The following is a 27,311-nucleotide window of genomic DNA, read 5'->3' as shown; positions in this document are numbered from 1 at the left end:
GTACAATGTTGCTAGAGTTTTTATGAGAATCGTGCCAAAAATGCCGCATAATGGTATGCCTGGTCCGATTTCTATTTCTTTTTTTCAAAATAATGTGTCAAAATTTCTAATAACTCCATTTCTGTGAGCTGAGTACCTACTAGAACATAGTTTTACAAAAAAGTAAAGTTTGGGAATTATTTTGAAAAAAAATCTGATTTTTCTTATTCAGACAAATAATTTTGAAACAAGTAATAAACAATTGTTTATGAATTTGCAATATTTTGCTAGGAGTTCATAAAAATCAATGCAATTCATGAAATGTATAAATGTGAATTTAGCTTCATTGTTCATAGACGGATTATCCTTATAATGGAGAATGTTAACAAATTTTGATTTTTAGCCCTCCTTATTCTTTGTTAAAAATTAAAAATACTAGTGAAAGAATTACTTTGATATCTCAATTAGTTTCCGATTTATAAGTAAAACAAGTTGTAACCGCACGACGCTTGCTCTCGGGGACGGTGTGACGTCACTCTACACTACGCTCAGTCTGGCTCACACAGTCCGCTTGCGGTCGCGCGCTCGGTGCGTTGAAATTATACCTAAATACTTTTAAAAATGTTCAATTCAAATACTAGGAAATCATATGTTGTGCCTAAATGTAATAAAATTTTATGTAGGTAAGTATATAAGTAATAATAATTAACTTTATCTTATAATGAATCAATCAGCATGAAGCGTAAGCTCATGGATATGTGCATACTTTCTATACTCACCTACGGCGCACAGACTTGGTCTTTGACATCCATCCAGAGGTCCAGGCTCAAGGTTTGCCAGCGAGCCATGGAGCGCAGCATACTAGGTGTACGGCTTGTAGACAGGGTCAGAAACACCACACTGCGCTCCAAAACTAAAATAGCAGACGTAGCTGAAACGGCTGCCAAGCTGAAGTGGAACTGGGCGGGCCACGTATGTCGAATGCCGGATGACTCATGGGCCAAAATAACGACGAAGTGGACCCCGCCCACTGGAAGGCGGCGGAGAGGAAGACCTCGTAAAAGATGGAGAGACGAGCTCGACTCCTATAACGCAGATTGGGTACAGACCGCCGGAGATCGTTTGCAGTGGAGAGCTATGGGGGAGGCCTTTGCCCAGCAGTGGGACGATACAGGCTCGTAATAGTAATAGTATAATGAATCAATTTCTAACCGGATTGATCGCGAATTTATTGTTTTTACAGTGGCAGGAAAAATGTAAAATCAATAAGTAGGTACGCGATTATTTCGATTAAAAATTGTTTCTTTATAATATGCGTGATCGTGAATATCTAACATTAGCTGACTCGCGCAACTTCGCTTGCGTCACATAAGAGATAATGGGTCAAAATTTTCCCTGTTTCTGTAACATTTTTTATTAGTACTCTGCTCCTATTGGTTGTAGCGTGATGATATATAGCCTATAGTCTTCCTCGATAAATGGACTAGCTAACAGTGAAAGTTTTTTTTTAAATTGGAGCAATAGTTCCTGAGATTAGCGCGTTCAAACAAACAAACTCTTCAGCTTTCTAAATTCCAGTATAGATATTACAAATATGTATAATATACTAGAGGCCGCTCGCGACTTCGTCGCCATGGAAACCCTTCCCGTGTAAATCCCGATCCCTCGGGAACTCTGGGATAAAAAGTAGCCTATGTGTTATTCTGGGCCTTCAGCTACCTATATACCTAATATCATCGTAATCGGTTCAGTCACATTTGCGTGAAAGACATATGTACATACATATATACATACATACCTATATACATACATTAAATATTTAATTACATATTAAATATTGCTGGACAAATCACACACGGTCATTTGATTCCAAACTAAGCAGAGCTTGTACAATGGTAACCAAATAACTGATAAACATACTTATATACTTCTCAATATATAGATAAATTGACAATCAGAACAAATACTCGTGCTCATCACACAAAGATTTGTCCCGGATGGGATTCAAAACCTCCATACGCGGCGCTACGGTTATTGCGGCGAGGTGACCGCTTAGACCACTGCGCCAAACGTACGGAGTAAATAGTACAAATAAATAAATAGTATACATATAATACAATAGTATGTATACATACATGCATACATTTTCACAAACTTTCGTATTTATAATAATAAAAAGGATTTCGGAGCCAACAAAATCTCTATTTGTTGATAAATAATGCGCAAACATTATTTTCATCTATTTTAGGTAGATTATCCGATTGTCCTTTTTCAAATCCTTCATCCATTTTATTAATTGAATAATATTTACTATTACTACACCATAAATGTAATAAGCGGATGCAAACACAACAAAATACTGCGCAAGTTATTACACCAACAACAACGGCTGGCAACTTAATACTACCTAATACTAAGCGGGACGCGGCCCGCGCGGCGCAAGTGTAGTAGTATGACGTCACAACCACTCACGCGGCCGTTAGCGGGACTCGATATTTTTTGAAACTTTGAATGCTTATAAAATCAAAACTATTCGGTATTTTTGACTGAAACAAAAACTAGTTTATTTGTATACACACAGGCTATACTGTGTCAAAATTTAAAGCGATTTGGCATACCTAGTAACATTCTCCATTATTTCAATGGCTACATATAGACCCGAAAATACCTAAGTATGGAACGTTCGGTATTTTTTTACTCAAAACGAGCAATTATATTGGTCAAATTGCCAGTTCTATCGATTCCAACAATGGTTGAGAAAAGCATGTTAAAATAAAAAAAGTATAGATATAATTATTCCACGGACATGCAATTTCCGTAGACTATTTTTTGGACTTAGCATGATTCAGAAATAATTGGAATCGAAATAGTATTACGATGCGATTTTTATGAGTAACAGTTATAATAAGAAAGTCCTATTCACCGTTCGGGCCTACATAACTTTTTACACAAAATGTTACGTAAACATCCACTAAACCAAGTCATTTTTAATTTTTAAATGGTAATTTTTTTTAGAATGGTTTCACTCCTATTTTTATTTAACAGTGAAAGCTTATTCAGACCCTGCGTTTAAATTAAAAATAAGTACACAAATATTTAAAAACACGCCTTTTTCTCATTACAGTAGGTAAAGACTTAAAAACGCCACTTGCTTCAAGTCTTAGCAACTTTCCTTGTCTCAATATCATCCATAAATACTGACACACAGGACCCACCCGATACTTCTGTAGGACATCACTGATATGATCTGTGTATATCTTTCAAAATGTTTAAATTAAGTCTTCATAAAAACCGATTAAACGAAATCTTAATATGTTTTTAAAGCTCAATTGTACAGCAGATGTACTGTGAAAAACTTAGGAATCAGATATGTTTTATACTTAGTTTAATTCAATTTACTGGACCCAAATAACAATTACTGGAATATTATGGATTGTACTCAGTAAAAATGGTATAATTTCTACTAAATTTAAAAGCTGGCAGCATTCATTTGACGTTTATTACAATGTTCTCCGCTTTAAAATCATGGTAGAAGTTGCCAGTTTAAATACTTTGGTAGAATAAGTAGAATAAAGCAAAAAGTTTTCAATAAAAAATCGAACTTAAAATCGAATTGCACAGTTTATGTTTCACGGGTAGATTTTTGTATACCTTTAATTGTGAAGGAGATATAACATAAATATTGTCGGATTCTTCACTTTGTATCAAGGGTTTTAACTTAAAAGCTACCAACTCATTAACTTTACTGCCGCCACTTTTCTACAATATTCGACTGATTATATATTATTAGTAGGTACCTAATGAGTTCTTTCTCCTTGTTGGAAACAATTGGGAATTACATAGGTACGTACTTTATGCAATGCGCCGGACCTAAACAATAAAATGAATGTGTGATTGCAAAATGTCTTACGCTATATTAAAGTAGTTTTCTGATTGTAAATACCTAAACAAAGTTTAGCAGCTGGTTCGTATAAGGTTTGCTTCAAAAATAATAGTTAAATTAAGCGTTGTAATAATCATCCTAAATCAGGACTTCGATTAATGTTGGAACGAAGGGACGATATTAGACAAACTCTTTAAGTTATACGCGAAAGAAAACGTTGGCGCTTTGTCAGAAGCCTTAAAAAAACTAGTTTATAGATAGAAAAAACTTTCTTAATTAAGTACTGGTCCCTAATATGTCAGGGTTAGCATAAGGTATACTGAAAAATATACCTATCGTAACTTAAAAACTACTTAAGAAACTTTATGCGGTATCATTTTAATGTGTAGGTAACCTTTCGTGATAAGAAAATCATAACTCATCGGGACCATACATTGATATTAGATGATACCTTTTTTATAAGCACTTATTATTAGCTTATGAGTTCAGTACTTAGAACTACAAAAAAGTGTTAGTAAGGTATTTAAAATCATGTTCGCTTAATAAATTTTAGACATTAGGTATCACAATCTTTATTTCCTTTGTTTTCAATGATAGTCAATCTTTAGTTGAATGTTGACTAAAGTATCCTTATTGGTACTATCTACAAGAATTGATCTGCCCTGTGTAGGATTTTGTCATAGCAAAGTAAGCAGTTCGCTTTTTGTTTCCATATAAACAAGTAGGCAGTTGTTGCATCCTTCCTTTGTCGTATTATCGTATTATGACAATTACTTTACCCCAAAACAGCACGTTGTGTATTTTTATCTTGTACATAACACCATCAACATATCAGTCATATAAATGAACATCGCCAGGATTGCTATAATTCCTCTATCCAACGTTTCATGTCTTTGCATAAACTGGTCTGTGATATAATCATGGAATGCGCAGATGGTCGCCAAGACGTTGAGCAGTATACCCGTCGTAAGGAAAGTACATTCAACGAAATCATCAGTGTAGACTTCCAATCCTGCCTCTATCATGAGGCCTATTGTCACTATGAAACAGCCGCCAAACACTCCCGATATAATAAAACTTGTTGTCTGTGTTAAATCGTGACTTTCAGAATTGAACAACATGCCGAAACAAAATAATAACAGTATAAACCCCCTCAGGATCATTTGAACAATATTGATTGCCGCCATTGTATACAATTGATATAGGAAACTTTAATAATATTTGACACTGAGAGTAAATGTAATTAAATACGTATAAAATAATAAACGCACACAAAATGTGGGTTGTAATACAACTCCAAGCAATAAAATGATATCAAACGTGCAATGTAAAACAGTATAATGACTGAAATGACGGAAGAATCATGACAATTTAGGATGTAAGTTGTCTTTGAAGATAGAACTCAAATCGGAAGAGTTCGAACCGTGGAAGTAACTTTTGTCTGTTGACTCAGCGTTTATCCAACACTTTTCTAAATGATTTTCATGACTAAATATTTAGGTAGATCGCAGTAACAGCTAAGTATGCAAAGTATGGCTGAGAGACAGGCATTCAAGACGGGTATTCGAGGTTTTGGATCGCGAACGTTTTTTTGAAGGTGCGTAAATAAAAATAATTAGATATAAATAAAGTAAAACATCATGCACCTCACAAGTCTGACAACTCTTTAAATTGTTCTCAAAGGGATGCTGGTTCATTATTCCCACTTTGTTATAGTGAGGAACCGTAATTTTAGTCCTTCATTGATCACTGAAAGACTCGTGCAGCATCATGCGGCTTGTGACTCCATCGGAGTGTAAGGATTTCCCGGGAATCCTCTTTCAAGTTTGTAGTTATTTCAGAGAGACGAACGACTTCGATTTCAATCAAATTACTGCATTGCATTGCATCAGTCTGAGAGGGAGGGGTAGGGACTAGGGTGGAGCTATAATTAAATCCGTAAGAAATAATATAACGGATTTTATTAACATCATGCTACCCGGTCCCTGCTATTAATTAGCTATTTGTAATTATTTCTACTTCTTTTTTATTATTTGTAGCGGACCCTCTTTTCTCGGTTTTCTCTATTTATTGATAAAATTCTCTATTCATCATAAAAAAGTTATTAGATTTGACGGCGACGAGATTTGTAAAACATATTTTCTTTTCATAATGTATCTTTATCTTCTTTGGGGTAGTTTTATTTTAAGCAACGTGTATTGCGAGAGCAACGATTCAAAGAAGTTTCCTAAATATGACTATTGTACTCATCCAGACTGTTCAATGGAAAACCAACATACGATGTGTATTGCGGCCAAGAAGCAGAGTCCAAGACTCTACGCATCTGGGATGACGGCATGGATGAGGTATCAGATACTGTTACTGCATAATCGACATAGAGACAATATTGCTATGGGCTTAGACCCAGGTCAGCCACCCGCCTCAAATATGCGCAAAATGTATTGGGATTACGAACTTGAAAAAATGGCCGAGGTATGGGCGCGCCAATGTCAGAAGCGACACGATGAATGCAGGAACACGATCCGTTTTAACGTTTTGCAAAATATGGATGTACGCGCTGTTGTCAGTAGAGTCACTGAGGCTCAGTTATTAGCGGACGCAGTGGGGGCCTGGTTCTCAGGGTCAAGAGTACTTCCTCCTGAACACGTGTTCTCATTTAAACTCAGTAATTGTAGTGCAGCTGGCGGATGTAATGCTCACTGGTATTCGGCTGCGGCCTGGGCGTCTACTTGGCGCCTTGGATGCTCTCAAGCTTTATGTACAGCTAGAAAACCTTCATGTGCTCTATTCCGTAAGCGTAGAAGGACTTACTTTGAGCCCGTAGGTTCGGTTAGTGTTGAGAATAGCACAAGAACGTCCACTTTGAATGAAAATATACTGCGACGTACAAAATTTATGACGACTACTACATCAGCTCGTTTTGAGGATTACGCGACAACTAAAAGCAGTAATACGGGCGAGTCACCGCTGCATCGCGGGATCTTGCAGCTGCCGATCGACAAGAAAGCAAGGAAGGAGTCAAAAATTTTAGCGTATACTTTTTGTAATTACGGCCCTGCCGGTAATATTGACGGCTTCCCAATATATCAAGCAGGCGCAACTTGCAGCAACTGTCCTCATGGCACACACTGTATGGATCGCACTCACAGAGCACTTTGCTCCGTATTGGGAGACCCCGATTCACGAGACTAGTATTTTTTAATATCGTTTTAGCAATAAAGTAATTTTGATTAAATCAGTTTTTAATACTTACGAATTCATATTTATTGCAAGGTAATCAAGCTTCGAAGCACTACAACTTTGTAATAAGAAACGCTTACTTTCTGGTTGACAATAAAAGAGAAGCGACTTTTGTTTTAAAAAACGTACGAATCGAATTGAGAATCTCCTTCTTTTTGAAGTTGCTTAACGGTAAGTAGCTCACTGAAAATGCTATACCTACTACGACTTAATTATATTATGAAAATTGAAAATATAAACATACACTACACAATCATATGTATACATAGAGTCTATTACTTTCTTCTTGTGTTTACGCCACCAAAAATGGAGTCTACGACATGTAGCGTGCTACAGGACAAACAAAAGTGCATTTTATTAACCTCTCGAGCGCCCCAACGTCAAAATTCAAATATACCGTTAAGCGTCCGGGCCAAAAATGGCGCGCGAAATTGAATTGGCGGTTGGCGTTTAAGCGCCGATTCCGTCTTATTTTAATACTAACACCCTAGTCATACCTTATATATTTGAAATCTACATAAAATTTGCTATAGATTAAAAAAATAAACCACAAATAATATTTGATAGTGGTAGTACAATAGTCGGTTAAATCTGAATATTTTGTGCTTTAGGCATGTGTTTGAAGAAAGTCTAAAAAATATTTTTAGGCAAAAAAAATAATATGACGAAAGGTCTTATCGTGTAGTTAATGAATAATGACATTAAAATCCAACTGGAAAATATACTCAAATCTTTAAAATTAGTTAAAAAAAGGATTTACAATATTGGTCATAAAGGAACATGTCGTTGGGTCAGATGTTGTTTAAGGTGCTCTCTGGCCTATATCAACCACTTATTCAAGTGTGTGCATTAGATCGTCGTCTCGTTTCATCAGCTTCAATGTCAAATATGTTTGAAAGGAATAAACATAGCTTTAGCATTTCGTTTCTACGTTTTTTAAATGTAAGATCGTTTTGCCGTACCACGGTGGCGGGGCGCTTGACGGGGGTAGAACATTTAACCGTGACACGGTGGCCGGGCGCTTGAGAGGTTAATTAGGCTAGCATCGACGCGGTGCGGTACGGCGCGGCCACGGTGCAACATGGAGCAACCGACCAACTCTTGACGGAGCGCATAGGTTTCGGTAAATATTGACAATTGGCAACCGATACCGGCAAGGCTTCGCGATTGAGGTCAATTGCTGACATAGTAGGTATACTAACACTTCTAGCATCATATTTTTTAATTTTCTTTTGCCCCGGTTTTAAAGATACTAGTCGTTAAGTTATGACGGAGGTCTCCGGGCGGTTATTGAAAGGATTTTACTTAGATATTATCTCCAGTTCGTCCAGCAACTTCATTTCAATTACTTATTTTTGTAGCTGAACACTAAACGTTTCGTTCAACAACTTTTTGAAACTTGGAATTAAAACAAACCCAATAATTACTGTGATTCACCGAATTTTAAAAAGAAAATGACACATAGTTTCCTACGGCGTCCGCTAGAAGCGCTGATTAGATTTTCATACAAAATTAGTCGATAGTGACTAACCGGTTATCAATAGTCTAATATATGCAACTTATTACTAGCCATTACCAGACAAACCTAATGAAAACATCTAATTAACGTTCTTTCACGATAGTGTATGCTATGCTACTATTCTTTTAAACATTCAGTGCCGTCACTTATGTACTTACTAATTTTGGGAGTTTCCAGTTTCGAAGTAGGAGTGACAGTAACTTTGGATAGCCACTAATAGCACGGAATACGTAATAGTGGCGTGCTAATAGGCAAACGTGACGCGGCTTAACCAACATCATTTGTTGATGAGTGCTTCACACTAGTGCTTTTGTTCAAGACTGTACCTTTATATAAAGATAAGAATATTATATAGCCTTTAAATTAATGAAGCATTATGTACTTTTAGCTGCCCGTTTGGTGCAGTGGTTGAGTGGTTACCTCACCGCAATAACTTGCCTTGTGGGTTTTCGAATCCTACCCGGACAATTGTATAATAATATGTGATGAACATGAGTGCCTGTTCTGAGCCTGGTTGTTAATTTATCTATTTATACAATCAATGGTTACTATCGTACAACCCTTGTTTAAGCCACACGGTCTTTGATTCCAAAAATCTAATGTCCGTGTGCAAATTGTCGAATGATATACTTATAATTTTTTTTTTTATTATGTGGGGCTTGTAATTGAAATCGTGGGAGAGGATAAGTGTATGAAAACTTTACGTAAATTATTATGTGGTTACAGCCAAGATCTCTGTGGGCTTCAAATATTGTGATTATATTTTTACTATCGTCTCTGCTTTAAAGTAAGTGTAAGGTCAAAGCAAACTTAAATACACCATTAATATGATACAGAAGCTATAGACCCGCTCTTTACGGAACATATAAACAAATAGAATATAAAACAACGGGTAAAGGTCTTACCAAACGCCCACTTTTCATCAATTTGTATTAGAAGCAACATTTTCTCTTTAGGAATGTGTTATAAATACCAGGTTTGTGTGATAATAATCCTAATTAATACCCACCTGACCTAATTACGAGGCGTAGTTCAATATTATTGGTATAATGGTCTAGAGGCACGGTGCTTTATTGAAATTGATAAAGTTTGCTTTGAAAGTTTCGCTGCAACTGGATTTTGAACTGCGAAAGCCTGTGCACTAATAGCGGTGGAGGATTTACAATATGTGTGCATTTACCTAATGGTTCTTAGTTCATGGTTATTTATTGCTTAGATTTGTTACGGTATTGCTTCTATATAAATAACTAGCTGACCCGCGCAACTTCGCTTGCGTCACATTAAAGAGAATGGTTGGAATTTTCCCCGTTTTTGTTCCATTTTTACTCGTACTCTGCTCCTATTGGTCGTAGCGTGATGATATATAGCCCATAGCCTTCCTCGATAAATGGACTATCTAACACTGAAAGAATTTTTCAAATCGGACCAGTAGTTCCTGAGATTAGCGCGTTCAAACAAACAAACAAACAAACTCTTCAGCTTTATAATATTAGTATAGATAATCAGAAATGTATGTACGCGTATAACTTGAATAACTAAACTGTCAGGACAAGGTTTGTATGGGATCGGGATCAAAATTTCCACAGGAACGGAATCAACGGGATAAAATTGTATTAAACCTGGACGAAGTCGGGTCAGTGTGCCATTAGTGTATAAAATCAATTTTCATTTTATCTTAACTTTCACTTTATTTTTTTTTAAACTGGATGCCTACAATAGGACTTATTATAGAATTAGATATCTACATTTTTATCCTTATGGGATGTTTGGAACTTTTCATTGGCTTACACTATTGGTAAGGAATAGATTTCAACTAAGCGTTACTATCCCCCGGTTTCTGAGGTACATTAATTTATTTATTTTTTTATTTTTTATTTATTTAAGGGTCGGCGCAAACGGGCCACCGACCACAGCCACTGGTGGCCAGCGACACCCACTTAACACGTTTTTCCATATATTTTGTATAGACACACCGCACACGTGTAGCCGGTGGCGGCCACTCGCTACAGAATAGGTGGCTCGTTTGCGCCGACGCTAAGCGGCAGTTTAATTTTTCAATAGCGTTTAAACTCATATAAAAAAACAGTTTGAATAGAAAAACTACCGCTAAACGTGACCTAGAAACTAGGGGTTAGTGAAATATAGTTTTGCTGAAGCTTGTAGCCTATCCTTGGAAGAGCCGCAGAGGAGGTCACATATCTGACGGCTCGTTTGTTAACTGCTAAGCGCAACTGGCTTTGGACACCCCATCAATCAACGTCCTATGTATATCAATAATATCGATTATCACATACTAGCAGACTAGTATGCAATATGATACAAAGTCCATCGCTAATTAACTAATTGCTAATACTTTCACGGGATTTTGGTTTCATTGTAAATGTATCAATATTATTACTATTTATTTGCCTAAGTGCCAATTTAATTTGCGTTGAACGAGATTAACTCGCAGCAAATCGACAGTGAGGAATTGTTTTTAAAATGTTTACTCTCTAAACGAATCTCGGTCACTTAAAGCTTAATACACTTAGCAGGTTCCTGGCTACGAGTATACGAATGAGAACAATGCAGCGCAGCTCTCAGTGATTTTACATTTTATTCTTCGAACCAACAGAAGCTTTTATTTGTTTAATTAATATTGTTAGCCTCCTACTTAGAAACCAGTGCTTTAAATGTTTATCCAATACTTATTTACTTCATTTATTCTGAGAGCTCTTCAGTTCTCAATAAGTGAGACGGGCGGCTAATGGGTGCTCGGATACGACTACCTAACAACCCGTAATTACTTATCTTTGAGTAGTATTTATCACTTGACGGTTTAAACACATCGCCGCATCGGTATTTAATTTAAAAGTGCGCCCCGAACTATACTGCATTCTGGAACTTTCGCCTTACATTTCACAGGTATTTGAAAATCTATGCTATACTGCACAACCACCGAAATTCCCATGTTCAAAATAAGAGCGAGGAGAGAACTTTTTTAACCAAACTATTCGATGCATCATGAAGGAATTTCATAAAACGAATACCTACCACAAAGTATTTGAACTGGTTTCAAATACATTGTGCGTTTAGCATCTCTCTATATGATATGATAGTGCTCTTACATAGCTTACTATTTCTTGAGTTGATGTAATTGTTAGTCTCTGTCGCATCGTCTCTGAGTCGACTAGAGAGTCAACTTGACAGGTTAGCACGCGGACGAAGTACGCCGCAGTACTTATGCGCTGCATATACTACGGTTTACAGGAAGCTCGCTAAATGCTGGCGATCTCTTAAATAATAATAGAACGTAGTTAGAAAGTTTAAAAATACGTCTACCATTAGGAAACACATAGTACCTCCATATTTATTAATTACTGTCTTACTAATAAACTGTAAATTGATAAGTTATCCAGTATTTTGTATTAACTTCACTAATAAATAAATAGTTGTGGCTAGCGAACCAACAAAATAGATATGCATTTAAACCTCCTTGCACAAAAGTTCACTAAAAACTCTTTAGACTTAAATTACCTGCATAACTGTCATGTAAAAAAATAAAAAAGGAACAATATTTATTCTGTTTGTTACTGTCGTATTTACTAAAAATCGTTTAAATTATATTTAATAATCGACAAGCAAGTATTTATATTCAATCATGTTGTCGGCAGCGAAGGTACGCATTCATGGAATGCAAGATGAAAATTGGGTTATCAAAGATAAGATCAATCAGTATCGGGGACTTATAAAACTGTACGGTAAGTTTTAAATAACTAGGTAATAAATATCATTGGACAACTCACACACGATCATTTGATTCTAAACTAAGCAGAGCTTGTACTATGGTAACCTATTAAATATTGGTTATGGCAGTCCATAACCAATATTTATTGAGTCAGTACTCAATTACCTCTTTACTAAAAATAATTGCTTTCCTCTGGCATGAATACAGGCTCTGCAACGGCGTACAAAAGATCTTTTTACCAGTCAACCAAAATTCCTTGCATTTATTTCTTCTGACGCTGTGTCAATTTTCTGGCGAAGTTCTGATAGATTTTCTATTGATTTTGAATAGACTTTTTCTTTTATGCATTCCGAGTAAAAAATATCTACTGGATTTAGATCGGGGGAAAGAGGAGGCCATACAATTGTACCACTGCGTCCGATCCATTTTCGAGGATACTCGTCGTTCAAATAAAAATAACATTTTTAATGGCAAGAAAAGTGGCAAGTGTTGCACCATTTTGAAATCTTGATTAAGTGCGCCAACTTTTGAAATAACTTGCCAAGGGTAAAAAAGTACATTTTTTTTTCAATATGAAGCGTCAAAGTTAACTAACGATATTTTTGTGAACCATGACTCACTAAAACTTTACTTTTTTTATGAAATTAACAATGTTTTGTGCATTAATTTGTTTTAGGATTAATAGCATATTTAATGAAGATCACGAAATTCAAAAAAACACAGCGAAATTGTGACATTGGTGATCACAGGACTTGAAAATGCGATCAAGGGTGTGGAATTTCAACTTTTTCGAAAAGTGTCTATTATTGCTGAACTAAGTGACATGGAATTTTTTTTTAATTTTTCCTAGAACCAGTATGACTTGGCCTTTCATCCTGTCTCGGATTATCGTTGAGTTTTGGGACACCCTGTATAGATACATTAACATTCAGGCCCAGAACAAATACTTGTGCTCATCACACAAAGATTTGTCCCGGGTGGGGTTAGGTAAATATGTCTATTAGTTGTTATCATATTACAAGCTCTGCTTAGTTTGAAATCAGATATCGCGTGTGAATGGTCCAATATTATTTGTGGACAGGACAAAATAAACGGCAGCCTGGGCTGCACGGTTAATTTTCAAAATTATTATATAAAAGCATAAAATATTTCTAGTACATCATTAAATAAATACATCAAATCTAATACCAGATTTGCACCAAATTTTATATGTATTCAATAACTTTGAGAATAGGCTACTATCAAATTTTCATACCCTTAAGTGATAAGAGTTACCCACTCCTAACGTTGATAAAAAAAAGGCAAAACAACGTTTGCTGGGCAGCTAGTTTATTTTATAAAAGTAAATTATAGTGACTTTTAAATAAATCTTGCGAATGTTTATTGCTTAGTCAGTTAGTTATTTTGCAATGTCGGCTTGGTTTTACTGCTGTACAGATTCTGCCAGAGAAGTGACAGTTTAAAAGAGCCGGCTTAAAGTGCACAACGGTATTCAGTTAACAATGGAATCAACGCGATGCAAAAATACTTTGTTTTACTATTTTGTGAAGGCGTAAAATGCTACGTTTATAAACTAATAGAACTTGTAGTTGCTTGCTTTTCAGTAGCTCGATTTTCTACTACTATCGACTACCGACAACCGAACTGTCATCGAGAAATTTTGTATGAAAATCTGATCAGCGCCTCTGACGGGTGTTGTAGGAAACATTTTGGCAGTACATTCTAAATGTCAAATTTCGATAGCTAGTGGATAGTGGTAGAGAATCGAGGTACAGTAGAGGTAAAAGAGTAGATATACTTCATTACTGACCGTCATGTGTCAGTTTTTTATCCAAGATAATTCTTACACGGAAACCTTTAAGGGTCTAAAATGAAGGTAACTGGGTAGGTTATTTTAAACTATGTCCTCACTTAATATTCACTGTCACCGTATTATATTGGTTGGTGAACATAGCAAATACTCACTAATTGTTATTCGCAACTAAGTTTACGATAGTTCACGGTGGAGTATAGTCTTTACTCATGGGAATGTAGATTGACAGTTTTCTAATAACCATCGGTTAGTGGATAATAGAGAAGTTTACCTGCTATATTTGAGGTATTATTTTAAGTTTTTTTTATATAGCTTCTAGAATCAGTGAAACTTACACTTTTGTATCAGTAAATTGAGAATACCGTTAATAGATGTTTTAATGCTATTTACTGTACTTCAAAACTACAACGACAATAAGTTGTTAAAAAGCCTCCCAGACCACGCTGTCATAGTTCAAAAGTATCTTCAAACTACTTACTAATAAGTCTCTTGAAAATATTTAATGACAAGGAAAAGTGGTTAGAAACTATATTAATTGAAAAACTTTTCATTTCTTCAACAATATTGAAACGTAATTATATGTAATGTACTTGTAAAACTTTTTAATAGCCCCGTGCTTTAAAATATAATAGAGTCCTTGTAAATCTTAACGCTTGGTTTATTTTTACCAGCCTTCGAATACAAGTTGGTTTTGTTTGAAAATGCACTAGTTATTTTAATTAATTAACAGAGCAAATAGAAAGCCGGAGGAATGCGGTGAAATACGTACATAATGAATGAAGCGCAGTAGGTTCTGAAATATGAGCCTAGCGCATTTTACATACCAGTGCGGCTTCAGTACAGTACCCTAAAACTATTTAGAATATTTTATTCCAAATGTATTTTGGTATTAAAACGTATAACCTACCTTTAACCGAAGCGAAGTACCGTTAATAATCTACAATATTAAATAGGTACCAAAACCTTTGTGTTGAAATTCAGACTTTATTGTATTTGTTTGTACTCAGAGCGTGATCGCAAGATCCATGAAGGCGACTTGGCTAAACAAAAGAAGCGGTACAGCCGTGACATTCGGCAGCTTCGCAAGGACATCACAGCGAAGCGCGAGGAGCTTGGAGTCGCCGTGTATGGAGACAAACAGTTCCTCAGAAATGCCTTTCAAGAACACAAGAGATTACAGCTTACCTACATGAACAGCCAAGCAGATGTTAGTATTTAGTAAAATCGTGCCTTACTGGCGAGGCGGTAGGCAGGACCAAAGTTTATCTCTTGCTGTGGTACAAAAAATAATAGTAGAGAGTAGAGAGTAGACTGAAATCTAGTTTTTTACGCATGTAATAAGCATTGTGCCAACGTGCAGCTCATGAAGAAGTTACAAATATGGAACTGTAATTAATATTTTTCTTCATACTTTCATCATTCCATCCACCATCGGGAAAAGCGTCCCCGTGATTATAGGCACTTTTTCATATCGCCGACTTAGCTTCGATATTTGCGTTCACACGTCAATTTTGCCAAATGCCAGGATAAAGCGTCAGTTCCTCTGATCCAAAATTTAGATGAAATTTAAAGGTTAAATTGTTTATTGTGTAAAAAGTGCGTTTTGGATTCGTTCGCAATAAAACAATTATTTAAGAAAACGTCAAAAAATTGCATTTGTCGTAAACTTGTAAGGGAGCCTCTTTAGATATTTACTTTTTTCGGGTTGATTGTATTATTTTGTTGTTAAAGCGCCACCAGAAATACATAAACTGTAAACAATTTCAACTGTCTAACTATTTTGGTTCATGAGATACACCCTGGTCACATACAGACTGACAAACGGATAGCGAAGTCTTAGTTCCCGTTTTACCCTTAGGGTACTAGATTCAAGAATTATAAATTATTGGTAAAAGGCCTTATTTTTACTTCACCCATTATAACTTAATACCGTAATAATGGGTCATATATCAAATCATTGAAGCGATCGTAAGAGCGCGCAGTCCTAATGCATATAGAACAAGATTTCCGAGAATAAAGCGAGATCCCGATTGTAAATTTTATTCTGCCCACTATTGTTCACGATTTATAGATCCTACAATTTTAATGCACTTAGCTTAGAGAATACAACCTTTTCCCGAAGTTAAATTTTTAAAGCCGCAGCATTTACTTACCAATGTTTTAAATAGTAAATAGCATTTCCGTGGTTAAGTGACTGACGAGATTATAAATAGTCCTAAACAGGTGTTGACAAGTACATATGTTGTATACGACAAATATAACCTTTTCCTTTACACGGGTCTGCTTCAGAAAAATGCGAAAGGGTATATTATGCCGAGTGAAATCCAGTGAATAAATGTCTGTATCAGAGGGTTCGATAGACCATACACTAAGCGTTTGTTTTGCTATTTTCACTATTGGACGGCATTTGGACAGTTATTTTTTCAGACGTCCATAAAACTGAGATCCATAAACAGGTTTACTTATTTAAACTGAAATAAACGCAGTACCTAAATTGATATCGTTATTTTTCAGAAAGTGTTGGAGAGCATTCACCAAGAGAACTTCAATAAGAGGAAACAACTCGACAGAATCAGGTACACGAAGAAGAAGAAAATGGAAAAATTTCGCCTGGCGCAGGTGCCTCATTAATATTATGATCCTATTGAAATAAGTTTTGGTGCCGTCACCGTGTTTTTATTGAACAGTTTGTTCCCTTCATCATAACAGCGGTCAGCACTGAGCACACTTTATTTTTTCACGTATTTTGTAGCAACTTAGCATTCTGCCGATCTTATTAACGGGTAATTTTGGCTTAGTTATTTTTCTATAATATCAATCACATATATGTATGAATAATGATTTTGAGGTACGAACATTGTAAATGATAATTAAAAGAATGCTACCAACATTCGTCATGGTAAGTTTACGCTACTTTTGTGAGGAGACCTAAGACAGCAAGGACAATTCTGTTTGGCTTGTACCGAATCCGTGCACTCTACCACTCTGCAAGATAACGAGATGCCCGAGTGTTTCAACAGCCAAAAGTAATAGGCATGGTCCTACTTCCACAGTCTTAGTCAGAAATCTTATGTTTATTTGCCCACCCTTTATAAGAATGCTGTGCAAAAATTTTCAGTCCGCGCACAGCTATGATAACTATTAATTATTTTTGGCTGGAAGCCGCGGCGCAGTGCTTCAGTGGCACGAGCCTAGAATTCTTTTTGTCTATTAATGCACGAGCATTAATAGACAAAAAGAATGGTTATCATCAGACTCATTTCGTCATTATTTATTGAATATGTGTAGACGGGGGGGGGGCGGATAATGCATCGTACAAGTGTTTATTTCGGGAACAGTTGAGTGAATAAATAATTTGGGGTGGCTCGTTATGGCGAGCGCGCCCGTCGGTTCGGTGGCGGCAGTCCACGATGAAAATTGTAAACTTACATAAATTCACGTCATTGCTATTTATTTACGAAGCAACTACTTACTACAATGTTGGTACTCGTGTTCTAGTTCGTGTTTTGTTAAAGAAAGCTGTTTCAAATTGATGATTATTTTATCTAAATCGTAAACTGCAAGTCGTTTCTTCGGTTCGGACTACACTTTAGCAATAGCAAAACTTCAGCGAGATGTTTATTACGTTGCTCTAGTGATTCACAACACGTGAGATCAGGTGAATCGCAACTTTGCTACTCGCTCGAAAACTATTCAGAGAGATTGTAATCATCGGCATTTATGACTTATTTTGGTCAATTGCTTCTTCAATAAGTATATTAAATGTAAACTGTTGTATCCCTGCAGAGAAATTACTTGTTTTCTATGAAGTATATTATTAGTAAAATTAAATAATGGTTGAACAGTTGGAGGCGGCTGTACTACGGGACCGCGTACTGTACGAGGTGGGCGGCAAGCTTCCTGCCGAGAAGAAGGAGCAAGCTGTGGCCAACTATGTGCAGAGAGCAAGCATAAAAAAGAACGCCGCCCTCGCCATCAAAGTCATGTACAAGAAAATACTTGATATACTCAAAAAGGTACGTCATGCCCTGTTTTATTATCCTAACGAATAGTTTATTATAGTTTACGTGTTCAGATGGTTTAACCCCTTTTTTAAAATAAATGTATGTTGTCATGAATCTAAACTTTATTAGGACTGATTTCAATATTAAAAAAAATAATTATGTCACAAGGTATTAAGCAGAAAATATTGTAACTAATTGCAAGTATAAATCAATAAAATAAAGTTAAAATCTCAGAGTAGAGCCGACTTTTTTGGCAATAAAGTAAAAGGTTTATAAATGTTCTAATCCGTCTCTAATAGTCATCGTGAAATCGGAAACGTATTTTGGTTTGGGTCACTTAATGACGATAGATGGTTGCATTCGACCGTCAGCAGTAAGTTTAGCCGTAACTATTTGCGTCTCGGTCGATCTCTCGTAGAGCCGTTTCATTGGCTGGCCAGTTAGCCATGTATTATTTTCATAGCTAAGCCTTCAGTTGGAATTATATGCACAGATCAATACCAGGGCGGAGCTCAATAAGAATAGATGACTCTGTTTTTTTAATTCGACTTGTAAATTTTAGGAATTCTTGACTAGAATACTGTTAAGCTGCTTCAAAATGAAGAGTATGGTTACGCGAACAGTAGAAATTGTTATGTTCGTAAAAAAATTGCCTTAGACATAATAATTCAAAAACGCGTACCAAAAATAAAAAACATACAAGTGTTTATATATTTATCACAAAATAGTATGTATATCATGTATAAGAGTCTAATCGGTGGTCAACACATTTATCACGTAACTACCTCAAATAAATAGCTTGCAGCATCACCTTAAATGTACTGTAAATTTATTGAAATTCAGCTTTGGTTTCTTGCTTTCGTTGTTATCATTGTTATCGTGGATTACACTACGGTTACAGTTTAATACAAACATGAACATTGTTCATGCGCGTTAGAATAGCGATAGGAATGTGAGTGAGCTCGCTGAGCGATGCACAAACAAACCGCTAACGTGCATGCTGTGGTCAGGCCTACGGTTTGTCACGATATTATAGTGAAATTTTCCGCAAACTCTACCAATATTCACTACCGATGGCCTTGCAGCTCGACAAACCACTAATGACGCAGTTATACAAAAAGGAAAATGAATTATAGAATAACAACACAAAATTTATTTCAATAAAATGAAAAAAGATTTTTATTTGTTTGCTTAATTAATGGTGTTTTAACTATTCGTTCTCGTTATAATGCGTATATGAAAAGTGAATGATGAATTTTTTCATTGGACATAATCTTGCGATACTTACATAAAGTAATAATACTTATAGAAAAAATATTTTCCTAGGTCGTTATAAAATCGGGTGATTATCGATGATGATTTAACTGGCTAGCTGCAGCAACACCGCAACGTGCAATTAAATACCATCTCATTTATTAGGAGTCAGTGGGCAAACTTGCTTGTATCTTAGTTCCGGCTGCACTTTGAGAGATAGTTTATATGCTGAGCTCGTGCCGTGGCCTGCAATTAGAAGCTATTCCGACCTCCCATCGAGCCAATATCGTGTCGGAAGTTGACGGTTTCCACGAAACATAAAGTTTTATAACAGAGCAGCCACTGATTGATGCTAACGCAACACCTGCCGGTACCGTTCAACTTTATCACCTTCCCTGACCTTAACAGAAAAAAATCGCACAATGAGAAAATAATTCAACAAAAAGGTCAGCTTGTGACAATGTTTGCATCGTTGCACGGATATTGGATGGCTTGGATTAAAAGGCACTCGGCCATACCTTGTTGCGGTTGCTTTGTGGGCAGAAGAGTATTATAAATGTCTAAAACGATGTTTTTATCAACGTAAAATTGTACCTGGACTACTTAGTAGTCTGTTTCATAGACTAAATTAAGGCCGCACTTAATTTAAAACTTATTATTTTTTTGTAGACAAAAGTACCTATATATGCATATTGCATATGTTTAATGTATGTGTAATTCTTCCCCATGTTGGAGTCTGGGTAGCTTACATGAAAATACCAAGGTTACTAGTACATATGATGTTTCACAAAACACGTCATGTTTTCAATAGGCTACAGGGTTAACCACATCCCGAACACATAAAATAAAATGTACAAAATATCACCTACTTTCGTACTATCACACAAATATTCCTCGAGGAAAAATTGGGAGAAATAAAAACGGCAACACCTGCGCGCGAAACCTTAATTTTCCTTCATAATTGAGTACGATTTGCTACTGAACTAATTCTAACACCAGTGGACATTGTTTGTTGAACGCTTACACGTTTTACGTGAATAAAATATTTGTAATTATTCTCTTTGTTTCTATTGTAATATTTATGGTTTCACTTTGCGTTTGTGAACTAAACAAACGTTTGTTGCAGGATTCTTCTTACTTCACTATTGTTCTTGAAGCTCTGAAACTAGACTGCCGAGCCCAGGGCAAGTGCCTAATGGGCGCTACGGAAATGGGCCAACTGGCAATGGAGTATTTAGACGATCGGAAGTTCGAGTTTAGCAAATTAGAGAGAGAAATCAAGGCAAATATGAAAGAGAGAGAACGAACTCTGAAATTGGCTCGCCGCGAAGTGGCTTACTTGACAGACTCGTTCCCGAACCTGATACGGAAAGAGGTAAATGAATCAAAGTTACAAATAAACATTAATTCTACTTAACAATCCACTCTATAAAATGCAAAAAAAAACGATCCTTACATTGTTATCCTATCAATAAAATAATATTAAAAAAAACAAAATTCTCCTTCTGGCGCATTTGGGCAACAAGGGCATAATGTTACAAAATGCTTGAATTATATGCCTTCGTCTTTGTTCAACGCCATTAAATTTGCAGTCGGACGGAGCCGTACGAGCAGTAAATATGCATGTAACGGGATATGAGTCCGTCATTACAACATGACTGTAAATAACCGTTACAAAACAAAGCTATATTCAGAGTATCTTATGTAGAAACATTATTTCCTTTCGCAATTCCCTATTGTTTTTGCTATCATCTATTTGACTCGAACTTGAATTAATCATTATTCGTAAGAAAATATATTATGAAGATCCGAGAATCAATCGTAGCAATCTGTATTATACATTAGCTAAGAACTCAGCTCTAGAAACTAATTGACATCTGTGCAATAAAGGGGTAGTTCTGTGTAATTGGAATCATTGAACCGAAATCACTAATTGAACTTCGAAGAAGCGAGAGCTCTCGAGAAATATTATTTAACGGTATGAGGCGGTTCTTATTAGGAAGCGACAAATCTCGACGATTTGTACGAAGACGAAGATGCCGGCAGTCAGCGATCCGTGCACTGGGAACTCGAAGAGGTCATGTCGATCTGCAAACGATTGCAGAAAGCCACCCTCGTTTCTACTTTCGATAAAATACTTTTAAGGTAAAAAAAAATATTGTCTTACTCTTTAAATTTATGTAAACCATAAAAATATATGTGTTCTGTAAAATAGTTAAACATAATTAATTTCAATATCATTAATTATGTATTTTTGTTTCTCGTAACATCAACCACAGCGCCACTAGGTGGTTTTTATTAACTTTGCATCCGAACACGCAGCGAGTACCGAGTATTAATTAATTTAATCATAATAACAAATTGCAGCAAAAGTGGCGTCATGCAAAGAGACACGGTTGAAATCATTAATTCAATTTTTGGTGATCCATCGAGTGTTCGTCGTAATTGGCCGTAGAACGATTGTTAGCAACGAGAATAGCGAAGAGATTGTTGAGCTTTTTTTAACAAGCTTCGTCGGTGTAGAGTAGTCTGTCAATAGATAGTTATTTCATACAAATATCAAACAAGCACTGTAGTGATTGTAGTGTCTAACAGTAACGAACGGTAGTATGCACTTTAAATAATCTGTAGTTATATTAGGTTGGTGATACTTGTATTGAACATATGCCGAAATTATTGATTAGTAAAAATCCTAAAAATAAAGGTTACATCCGAGGCTTCAACCTGCAGCTATGTGCAGAGGGTTGAAGGAGGAAGAAGGACTTTACATTTCTTCAAGAACTGTGTTAAAAACTCACTACAAAGTTACATTACGACGCTTTTCTTTTACCATTTAAACGTGTGATAATTATATCAAATACTAACCAAATTTCGATAAGTTGGCTAAAGGTTAAAGGTTTGTTGCCTTGAGTTCTAACTCTGGACCACTTACGTGGGAGGCGAATACTTAGACCACTTCGTTATAAATATAATTTGAATAGTATTTTTGTTTTGTGCGATTGCGCAGGTTGAAAGAACAGCGTTATCAGACGGCGCGGCTGATGATGGCGCTGACCCTCAATAGCCTGAAGCGGGATGCTCTACTCGAGGACAGGAAGCATGCAGTCATGATGCTGGACACGCTCAAGAACGTCGGGCAAGAAAAAACTGCGGCGTAAGTCTATCTATTTACCTTATTCTAAATTATTATTTGATTTGACCGATCCGACTGAACTTTGTATAGCTTTTTGATATACTTTCTCATATCAGAAGTTACTTAAAAAGTTGGGCAAATCGTTTCTTAAATCCGTAGCGTAAATGTCAAAAAGTGAGCCCGGAAGGCACACACGCTATTAGCTAACTTTGTTTTTCACAACTTAATAATGAATTAATTATTGGATTTGTGTAAACTGTAAATATAGTTGGGCCGAGTAGCGAGTGGATCATTAATTTAAAGTTTGAACAAGTTTGCCGGTACTGTACCGTCAACGTGTGGAGAATGAATGCACGCGCGTTGAACTTTGTTAGCGCTTTAGTAAAAGAAAAAATCCGATACCGTGCCGTTGTTAATTTGTTGTTTCGCGTTCCATAGTATGTATATAGATATTCCGCCACCTTCGAACTTCGATATTTTTTAATTGAAATAAACCGACTATGTCGGAAACAACAAAGCTTGCGGCGTGATAGGTTTTGGCAGTTGTAAAGAGTGCCACACGTGGAACACCAACTATAAACTGTAAAGTTATGTTGTTATAACTCGCGGAATTATTGTATAGCATAGTAGAATGTACACACATTCTACATATACATGAAGCAGAATAAGATAAGCATGTGAGAATGTAGTTGAGTGTAAGCTGTCTCTTTCTTCGGTCAGGTGACTTCATACTTCTTTAAAAGTTTCTTCTCGTTTTGCGAATATTTAATTTTTATAAAACAGTTGGTTCCCTAAGGTTCATGATACGTTTACATTATATGTTAATATTTATAAAACTAACTCGTATTGTTTGTAATGTCACACTGGCTGTAATTGAAGTTATTTGCAAGAAACTATTTTAAAATGCAACGTTTTCACTCATACACTCACTTTGTTTAAACTTTACACTCTCGTGCACTATAATTAGTCAACTTTTAATTAACTATTGCCGAAAACATTTCACTGACTATAGTACTGCAAAATATAACCGCTCAGACTTGCTTAGCTGCTCATTTCAATGTTTTATGTACATTTACTAAAAGCCATTTCCATTGAATGCAAATGCAACGTTTCAAGCTTTCTGGTTGAATATTTTAGAGATCTTTTGTTAGAATAGTGAGACGTAATGGCCACTAACCTACTACTAGTCCAATATTACGTTCAGCCATCAACTTGCTGGCTTATGAATCATGTTCGGTTTGCGGTGCTTTGTAATGTAACCACAGAACTAATTGATATATCTAATTGAGAGAAACTCATTACGTAAAATAATGTAGTCGCACTGTACAAGCGTCATCTAAATCATAAACTATAACCTTCCCGTATTAGACTCAACGTTTTAGAAATATAATACAGCTATACACATAAATGAAAAACATTAATTTAAAAATACGAAATTAATTTTACGGAAAAAAAAATCTAATACCACATCGACTTTTTTGATCGTGATTTAGTCATGATTATTCTCCATTTTGACCGTGAATTTGCTAGTAACTAACTAGCTAACCAACGTACTCTGTGTGTACGGAGTCTTACGACACCAAATATTGGGATCTACTTAAACACAGACAGTAATTGTGTACATAACAAACAACAAACCACTGCCTACTGACTATTATTTTGATACATTTATAACTCTCAAAAACACCACACGTACTTACACATTTTCTTAATTATCTTGTTCCGGAACCAAAACTTACATGTTTTCCTCTTCATAATCTGTGAGCTAAACGTAATGACTATGCCTTCATTCGAAAACGTTTGTTAAAGCTAAGTTGCCTTTAAAATTAATGACGGGCCCGCCTATTTGAGAGATGAGTGCGACAGTTTAGATAATCAAGTAAGCGAATTTAATGAAGCTTTTCTCTGCCTGATATAACGGTCGCCACGATTCCTCTAAACTAAACTAAAACGTATGTAAATGAGTCCTCCATTCGAGTTCTCAACAGTAGACAGTGGAAAGGGAAATAAGTAAGCTCACACGGCTTAGTTGATATATGGATTAGTTAATTGAAAGTAATGGACTCACCATTAGTACGATGCTTGGACTAAACTATTATGTATTGATTATATTGTGGTGATGATGATGATAACTATAATAATATGTATCTTATAGTAAAGCTAGATCTCCGAAGCCGAAAATATTTTTTTCTAAATCCTAGTCAAAGAGGAGCCGGAAAGTGGCATCCCCTATATTTCATAGAAACAGTCGATCCAATTGATATGAAAGACAATAAAGCAATGAAAAGAGAAATAACTACTGAAATTTAACAAAGGTTTGCACACGGTGCTGGCCGCTTTGTAATAACCAACCACGGCAAAGACAAAAGATGGATGGCATTGAATGCATCGTATTGTTTTCAATACGAGTATTGATATTTACTTTAGATTATTTAAGTTGACCGTAATACTTTGTTCAATATATGAAAACATTGGTAGGGTATCTTATTTACTTATATTTTGTATAAAATTTAAGCTTGTAAAAGAATTGACTGTGAATGGCAGTGGTGCGAAGGATGAAAACACGACGTTTTCTCGAGGAGCAACATTTTTTGAGCTGCATGCACTTCATGAAAATTCTTTATCACAGGAAGGATATTTTTTTCCAAAACACGAAGCACACATTATTGCTATGCAAGCCAAAAGTACAGAACAAATGGTTGTAGCTTCGAACTTGGGCTACTCGGTACGCAAACACACGGCGCGCCATAACCGACGGCGGCGTCTAGTGTCAAGGTTATTGGGTCAATCCAGACTCCGACCTTTACGTACATGGGGAGATAATTCTACAAGTATTTGAGATTTTTGTGAATTTCAACTCGAATATATGAGTAAAATACATTTATACATATATTTTATTATACAAATACATTCTTGCGGCCTCCGTGGTGCAGTGGATATAATGGTCGCCACGCCAGAAGTACTGCGTTGAGAGGTCGTGGATTTCATTCTGACATGGAATAAATATTTGTGCGATCTACAAGTAGTTGTTACGGGTCTGGTTGTACTTTGTCTGTATGTTTGTAAAAGTCCCCGCGACACATGAATAGCTCATAATAGTACGCGAGTTGATTTTTTCTAAGTTGATGAAGCGAGTTGATTTGTTAAAACGATGTAAGCTCCTTTGGCCAAATTTATTGTATCTAGGTATTTACTAGGTACTTCTTATAGGCCTGAAGAAATAGTTGTATGTTCTATATTATGCAGTATGTCAGTAGTAGCTTAGAAGGCCGTGTCACATATGGACTGAATCGGGCCGCTATTAGAATTCCGATTCCACCCGCGCGGTACAAGACACTAAAAACTTTATGGACACAACGTATTGTGAATAGTATCGCTGTCGTCTTCACTGTTCTTGTTTAAACAGCTTAAATTTAAACAGCCTTGTTTACAGAAACATGATATGCAATGCAGATAATACGAAGACATTTGCCTAGATTGCAAACCTTTGACCCAATTAGTTCACGTAAAACTAACTGCATTGTATACCTAAGAACTTATTGTTCGAATATAACATAAAAATTCCGCAGCTAAAGTTACTAAACTAGGTTGTATAAAAATTCGCTGCGCCCGTTCATTTTCCGCTTTAATGAAACGGTTGATCAGCAGTAAAATGTTGAGTGTAATCAAAATGTTTGCGATGCTCGCTTGGCTCGTTCGCGTCGCCGCCACGTAACGCCAACAATGTCACAACACTTCGCAAGTGGCGAAGGTATTCTAGTATATGAAGGTGGAACGGCGACAGCGGTAAATCCTGCACCGGTGTACTGAAATTGTTGCCTCTTTGCCTATGCATTAACTAGATTATATTGCTCCAGTTGGCAAACTATTGGAAAGCGGATTAAGGTGCTTTTCGGCTCAGGGTTTCTGTCCTGTACAAATGCAACCAGCAATGAACATTCATTGTTATAGAAAACAAACTTACTGATGTAATTTCACACAAAAGAATAGCTGTCAACAATAGGTAGTGTAAAATTTTATACTATACTATATTAGGGACTACTATTTGATCGATGATTGTTAAATTAAGTTGTAGTTCAGTTTCTCGTTAGAAGTTATTGCTAACCTACATTTAAACACATGGGAGCTAACATAACAAATAAAAGGTTCAATGTGCAATATTGCCTTTCTAGAAAATACAGAGGTTTCACTTATTACCTTCGTATGTTTACACTACACAGCAACAATATAGCAATATAGCCTCCTAGGATGCATTTGATTGCTTTTTAATGTCTCTACGGATAAAGCTGTACATTATTTTGTCGATACTGTTTGAGAGAGTGAATGGTGTCTTGAGTTCACACTATTATTACATGCTGATTAATATTTTTACTGGTGAAAAAAATACCTAGATCTAATTGATTAGTAGAGTCGGAAGATAGCAAAGTTCCAATAAGCGGTAGTGGTAGGTATTATAGCATCTTGTTTGCTTGTCTATTTGGCAATGTAAATACAAACACTCGCGGTCTACAAGTGGGTACAACATGCGCATTATTGGTCAACCGCCTATATTGTTAATATCGTGCGATATGTGTCATAGATGGTGCAGTGACATGCATACGTACTTATACTGGTAGTCATATTGCACAGGTATTGGTTCGGTGGTAGGTCGAATTTAATGAGGTTTCTCACTGCAGTGGCGGCCGGCGGCGGCGCGGGGCGGAACGCCCGTATACTTGGGGTTATCTAAACACCTAACGCCTAACGTTGAATAAGCCTT

At 36.2% G+C, this 27,311-nt stretch overlaps 2 protein-coding genes across 2 annotated transcripts in view; both read left to right on the top strand.

The window, feature by feature from the left end:
* The first annotated feature begins 6,013 nt into the window (after positions 1–6,013).
* LOC142986671 (venom allergen 5-like) lies at positions 6,014–7,054 on the top strand. The gene has a single exon (XM_076135239.1). The coding sequence runs from the start codon at positions 6,014–6,016 to the stop codon at positions 7,052–7,054; it is 1,041 nt and encodes a 346-aa protein (XP_075991354.1).
* A 5,128-nt stretch (positions 7,055–12,182) lies between these two features.
* The window catches only part of LOC142986475 (uncharacterized), a 50,740-nt gene continuing 35,611 nt past the window's right edge, over positions 12,183–27,311 (top strand). The window contains exons 1-7 of the mRNA XM_076134991.1: positions 12,183–12,361; positions 15,169–15,368; positions 16,676–16,780; positions 18,007–18,177; positions 20,546–20,794; positions 21,419–21,564; positions 22,427–22,573. Coding sequence (XP_075991106.1) covers positions 12,262–12,361; positions 15,169–15,368; positions 16,676–16,780; positions 18,007–18,177; positions 20,546–20,794; positions 21,419–21,564; positions 22,427–22,573 — 1,118 coding nt within the window. The 5' untranslated portion in view covers positions 12,183–12,261. The remainder of the gene's footprint in view (positions 12,362–15,168; positions 15,369–16,675; positions 16,781–18,006; positions 18,178–20,545; positions 20,795–21,418; positions 21,565–22,426; positions 22,574–27,311) is intronic.

The sequence above is a fragment of the Anticarsia gemmatalis genome, chromosome Z (genome assembly GCF_050436995.1).
Source record: "Anticarsia gemmatalis isolate Benzon Research Colony breed Stoneville strain chromosome Z, ilAntGemm2 primary, whole genome shotgun sequence".
Classification (NCBI taxonomy): domain Eukaryota; kingdom Metazoa; phylum Arthropoda; class Insecta; order Lepidoptera; family Erebidae; genus Anticarsia; species Anticarsia gemmatalis.
Note: the sequence above shows the minus strand (reverse complement) of the source record. Positions and strands in the feature narration are given on the sequence as shown.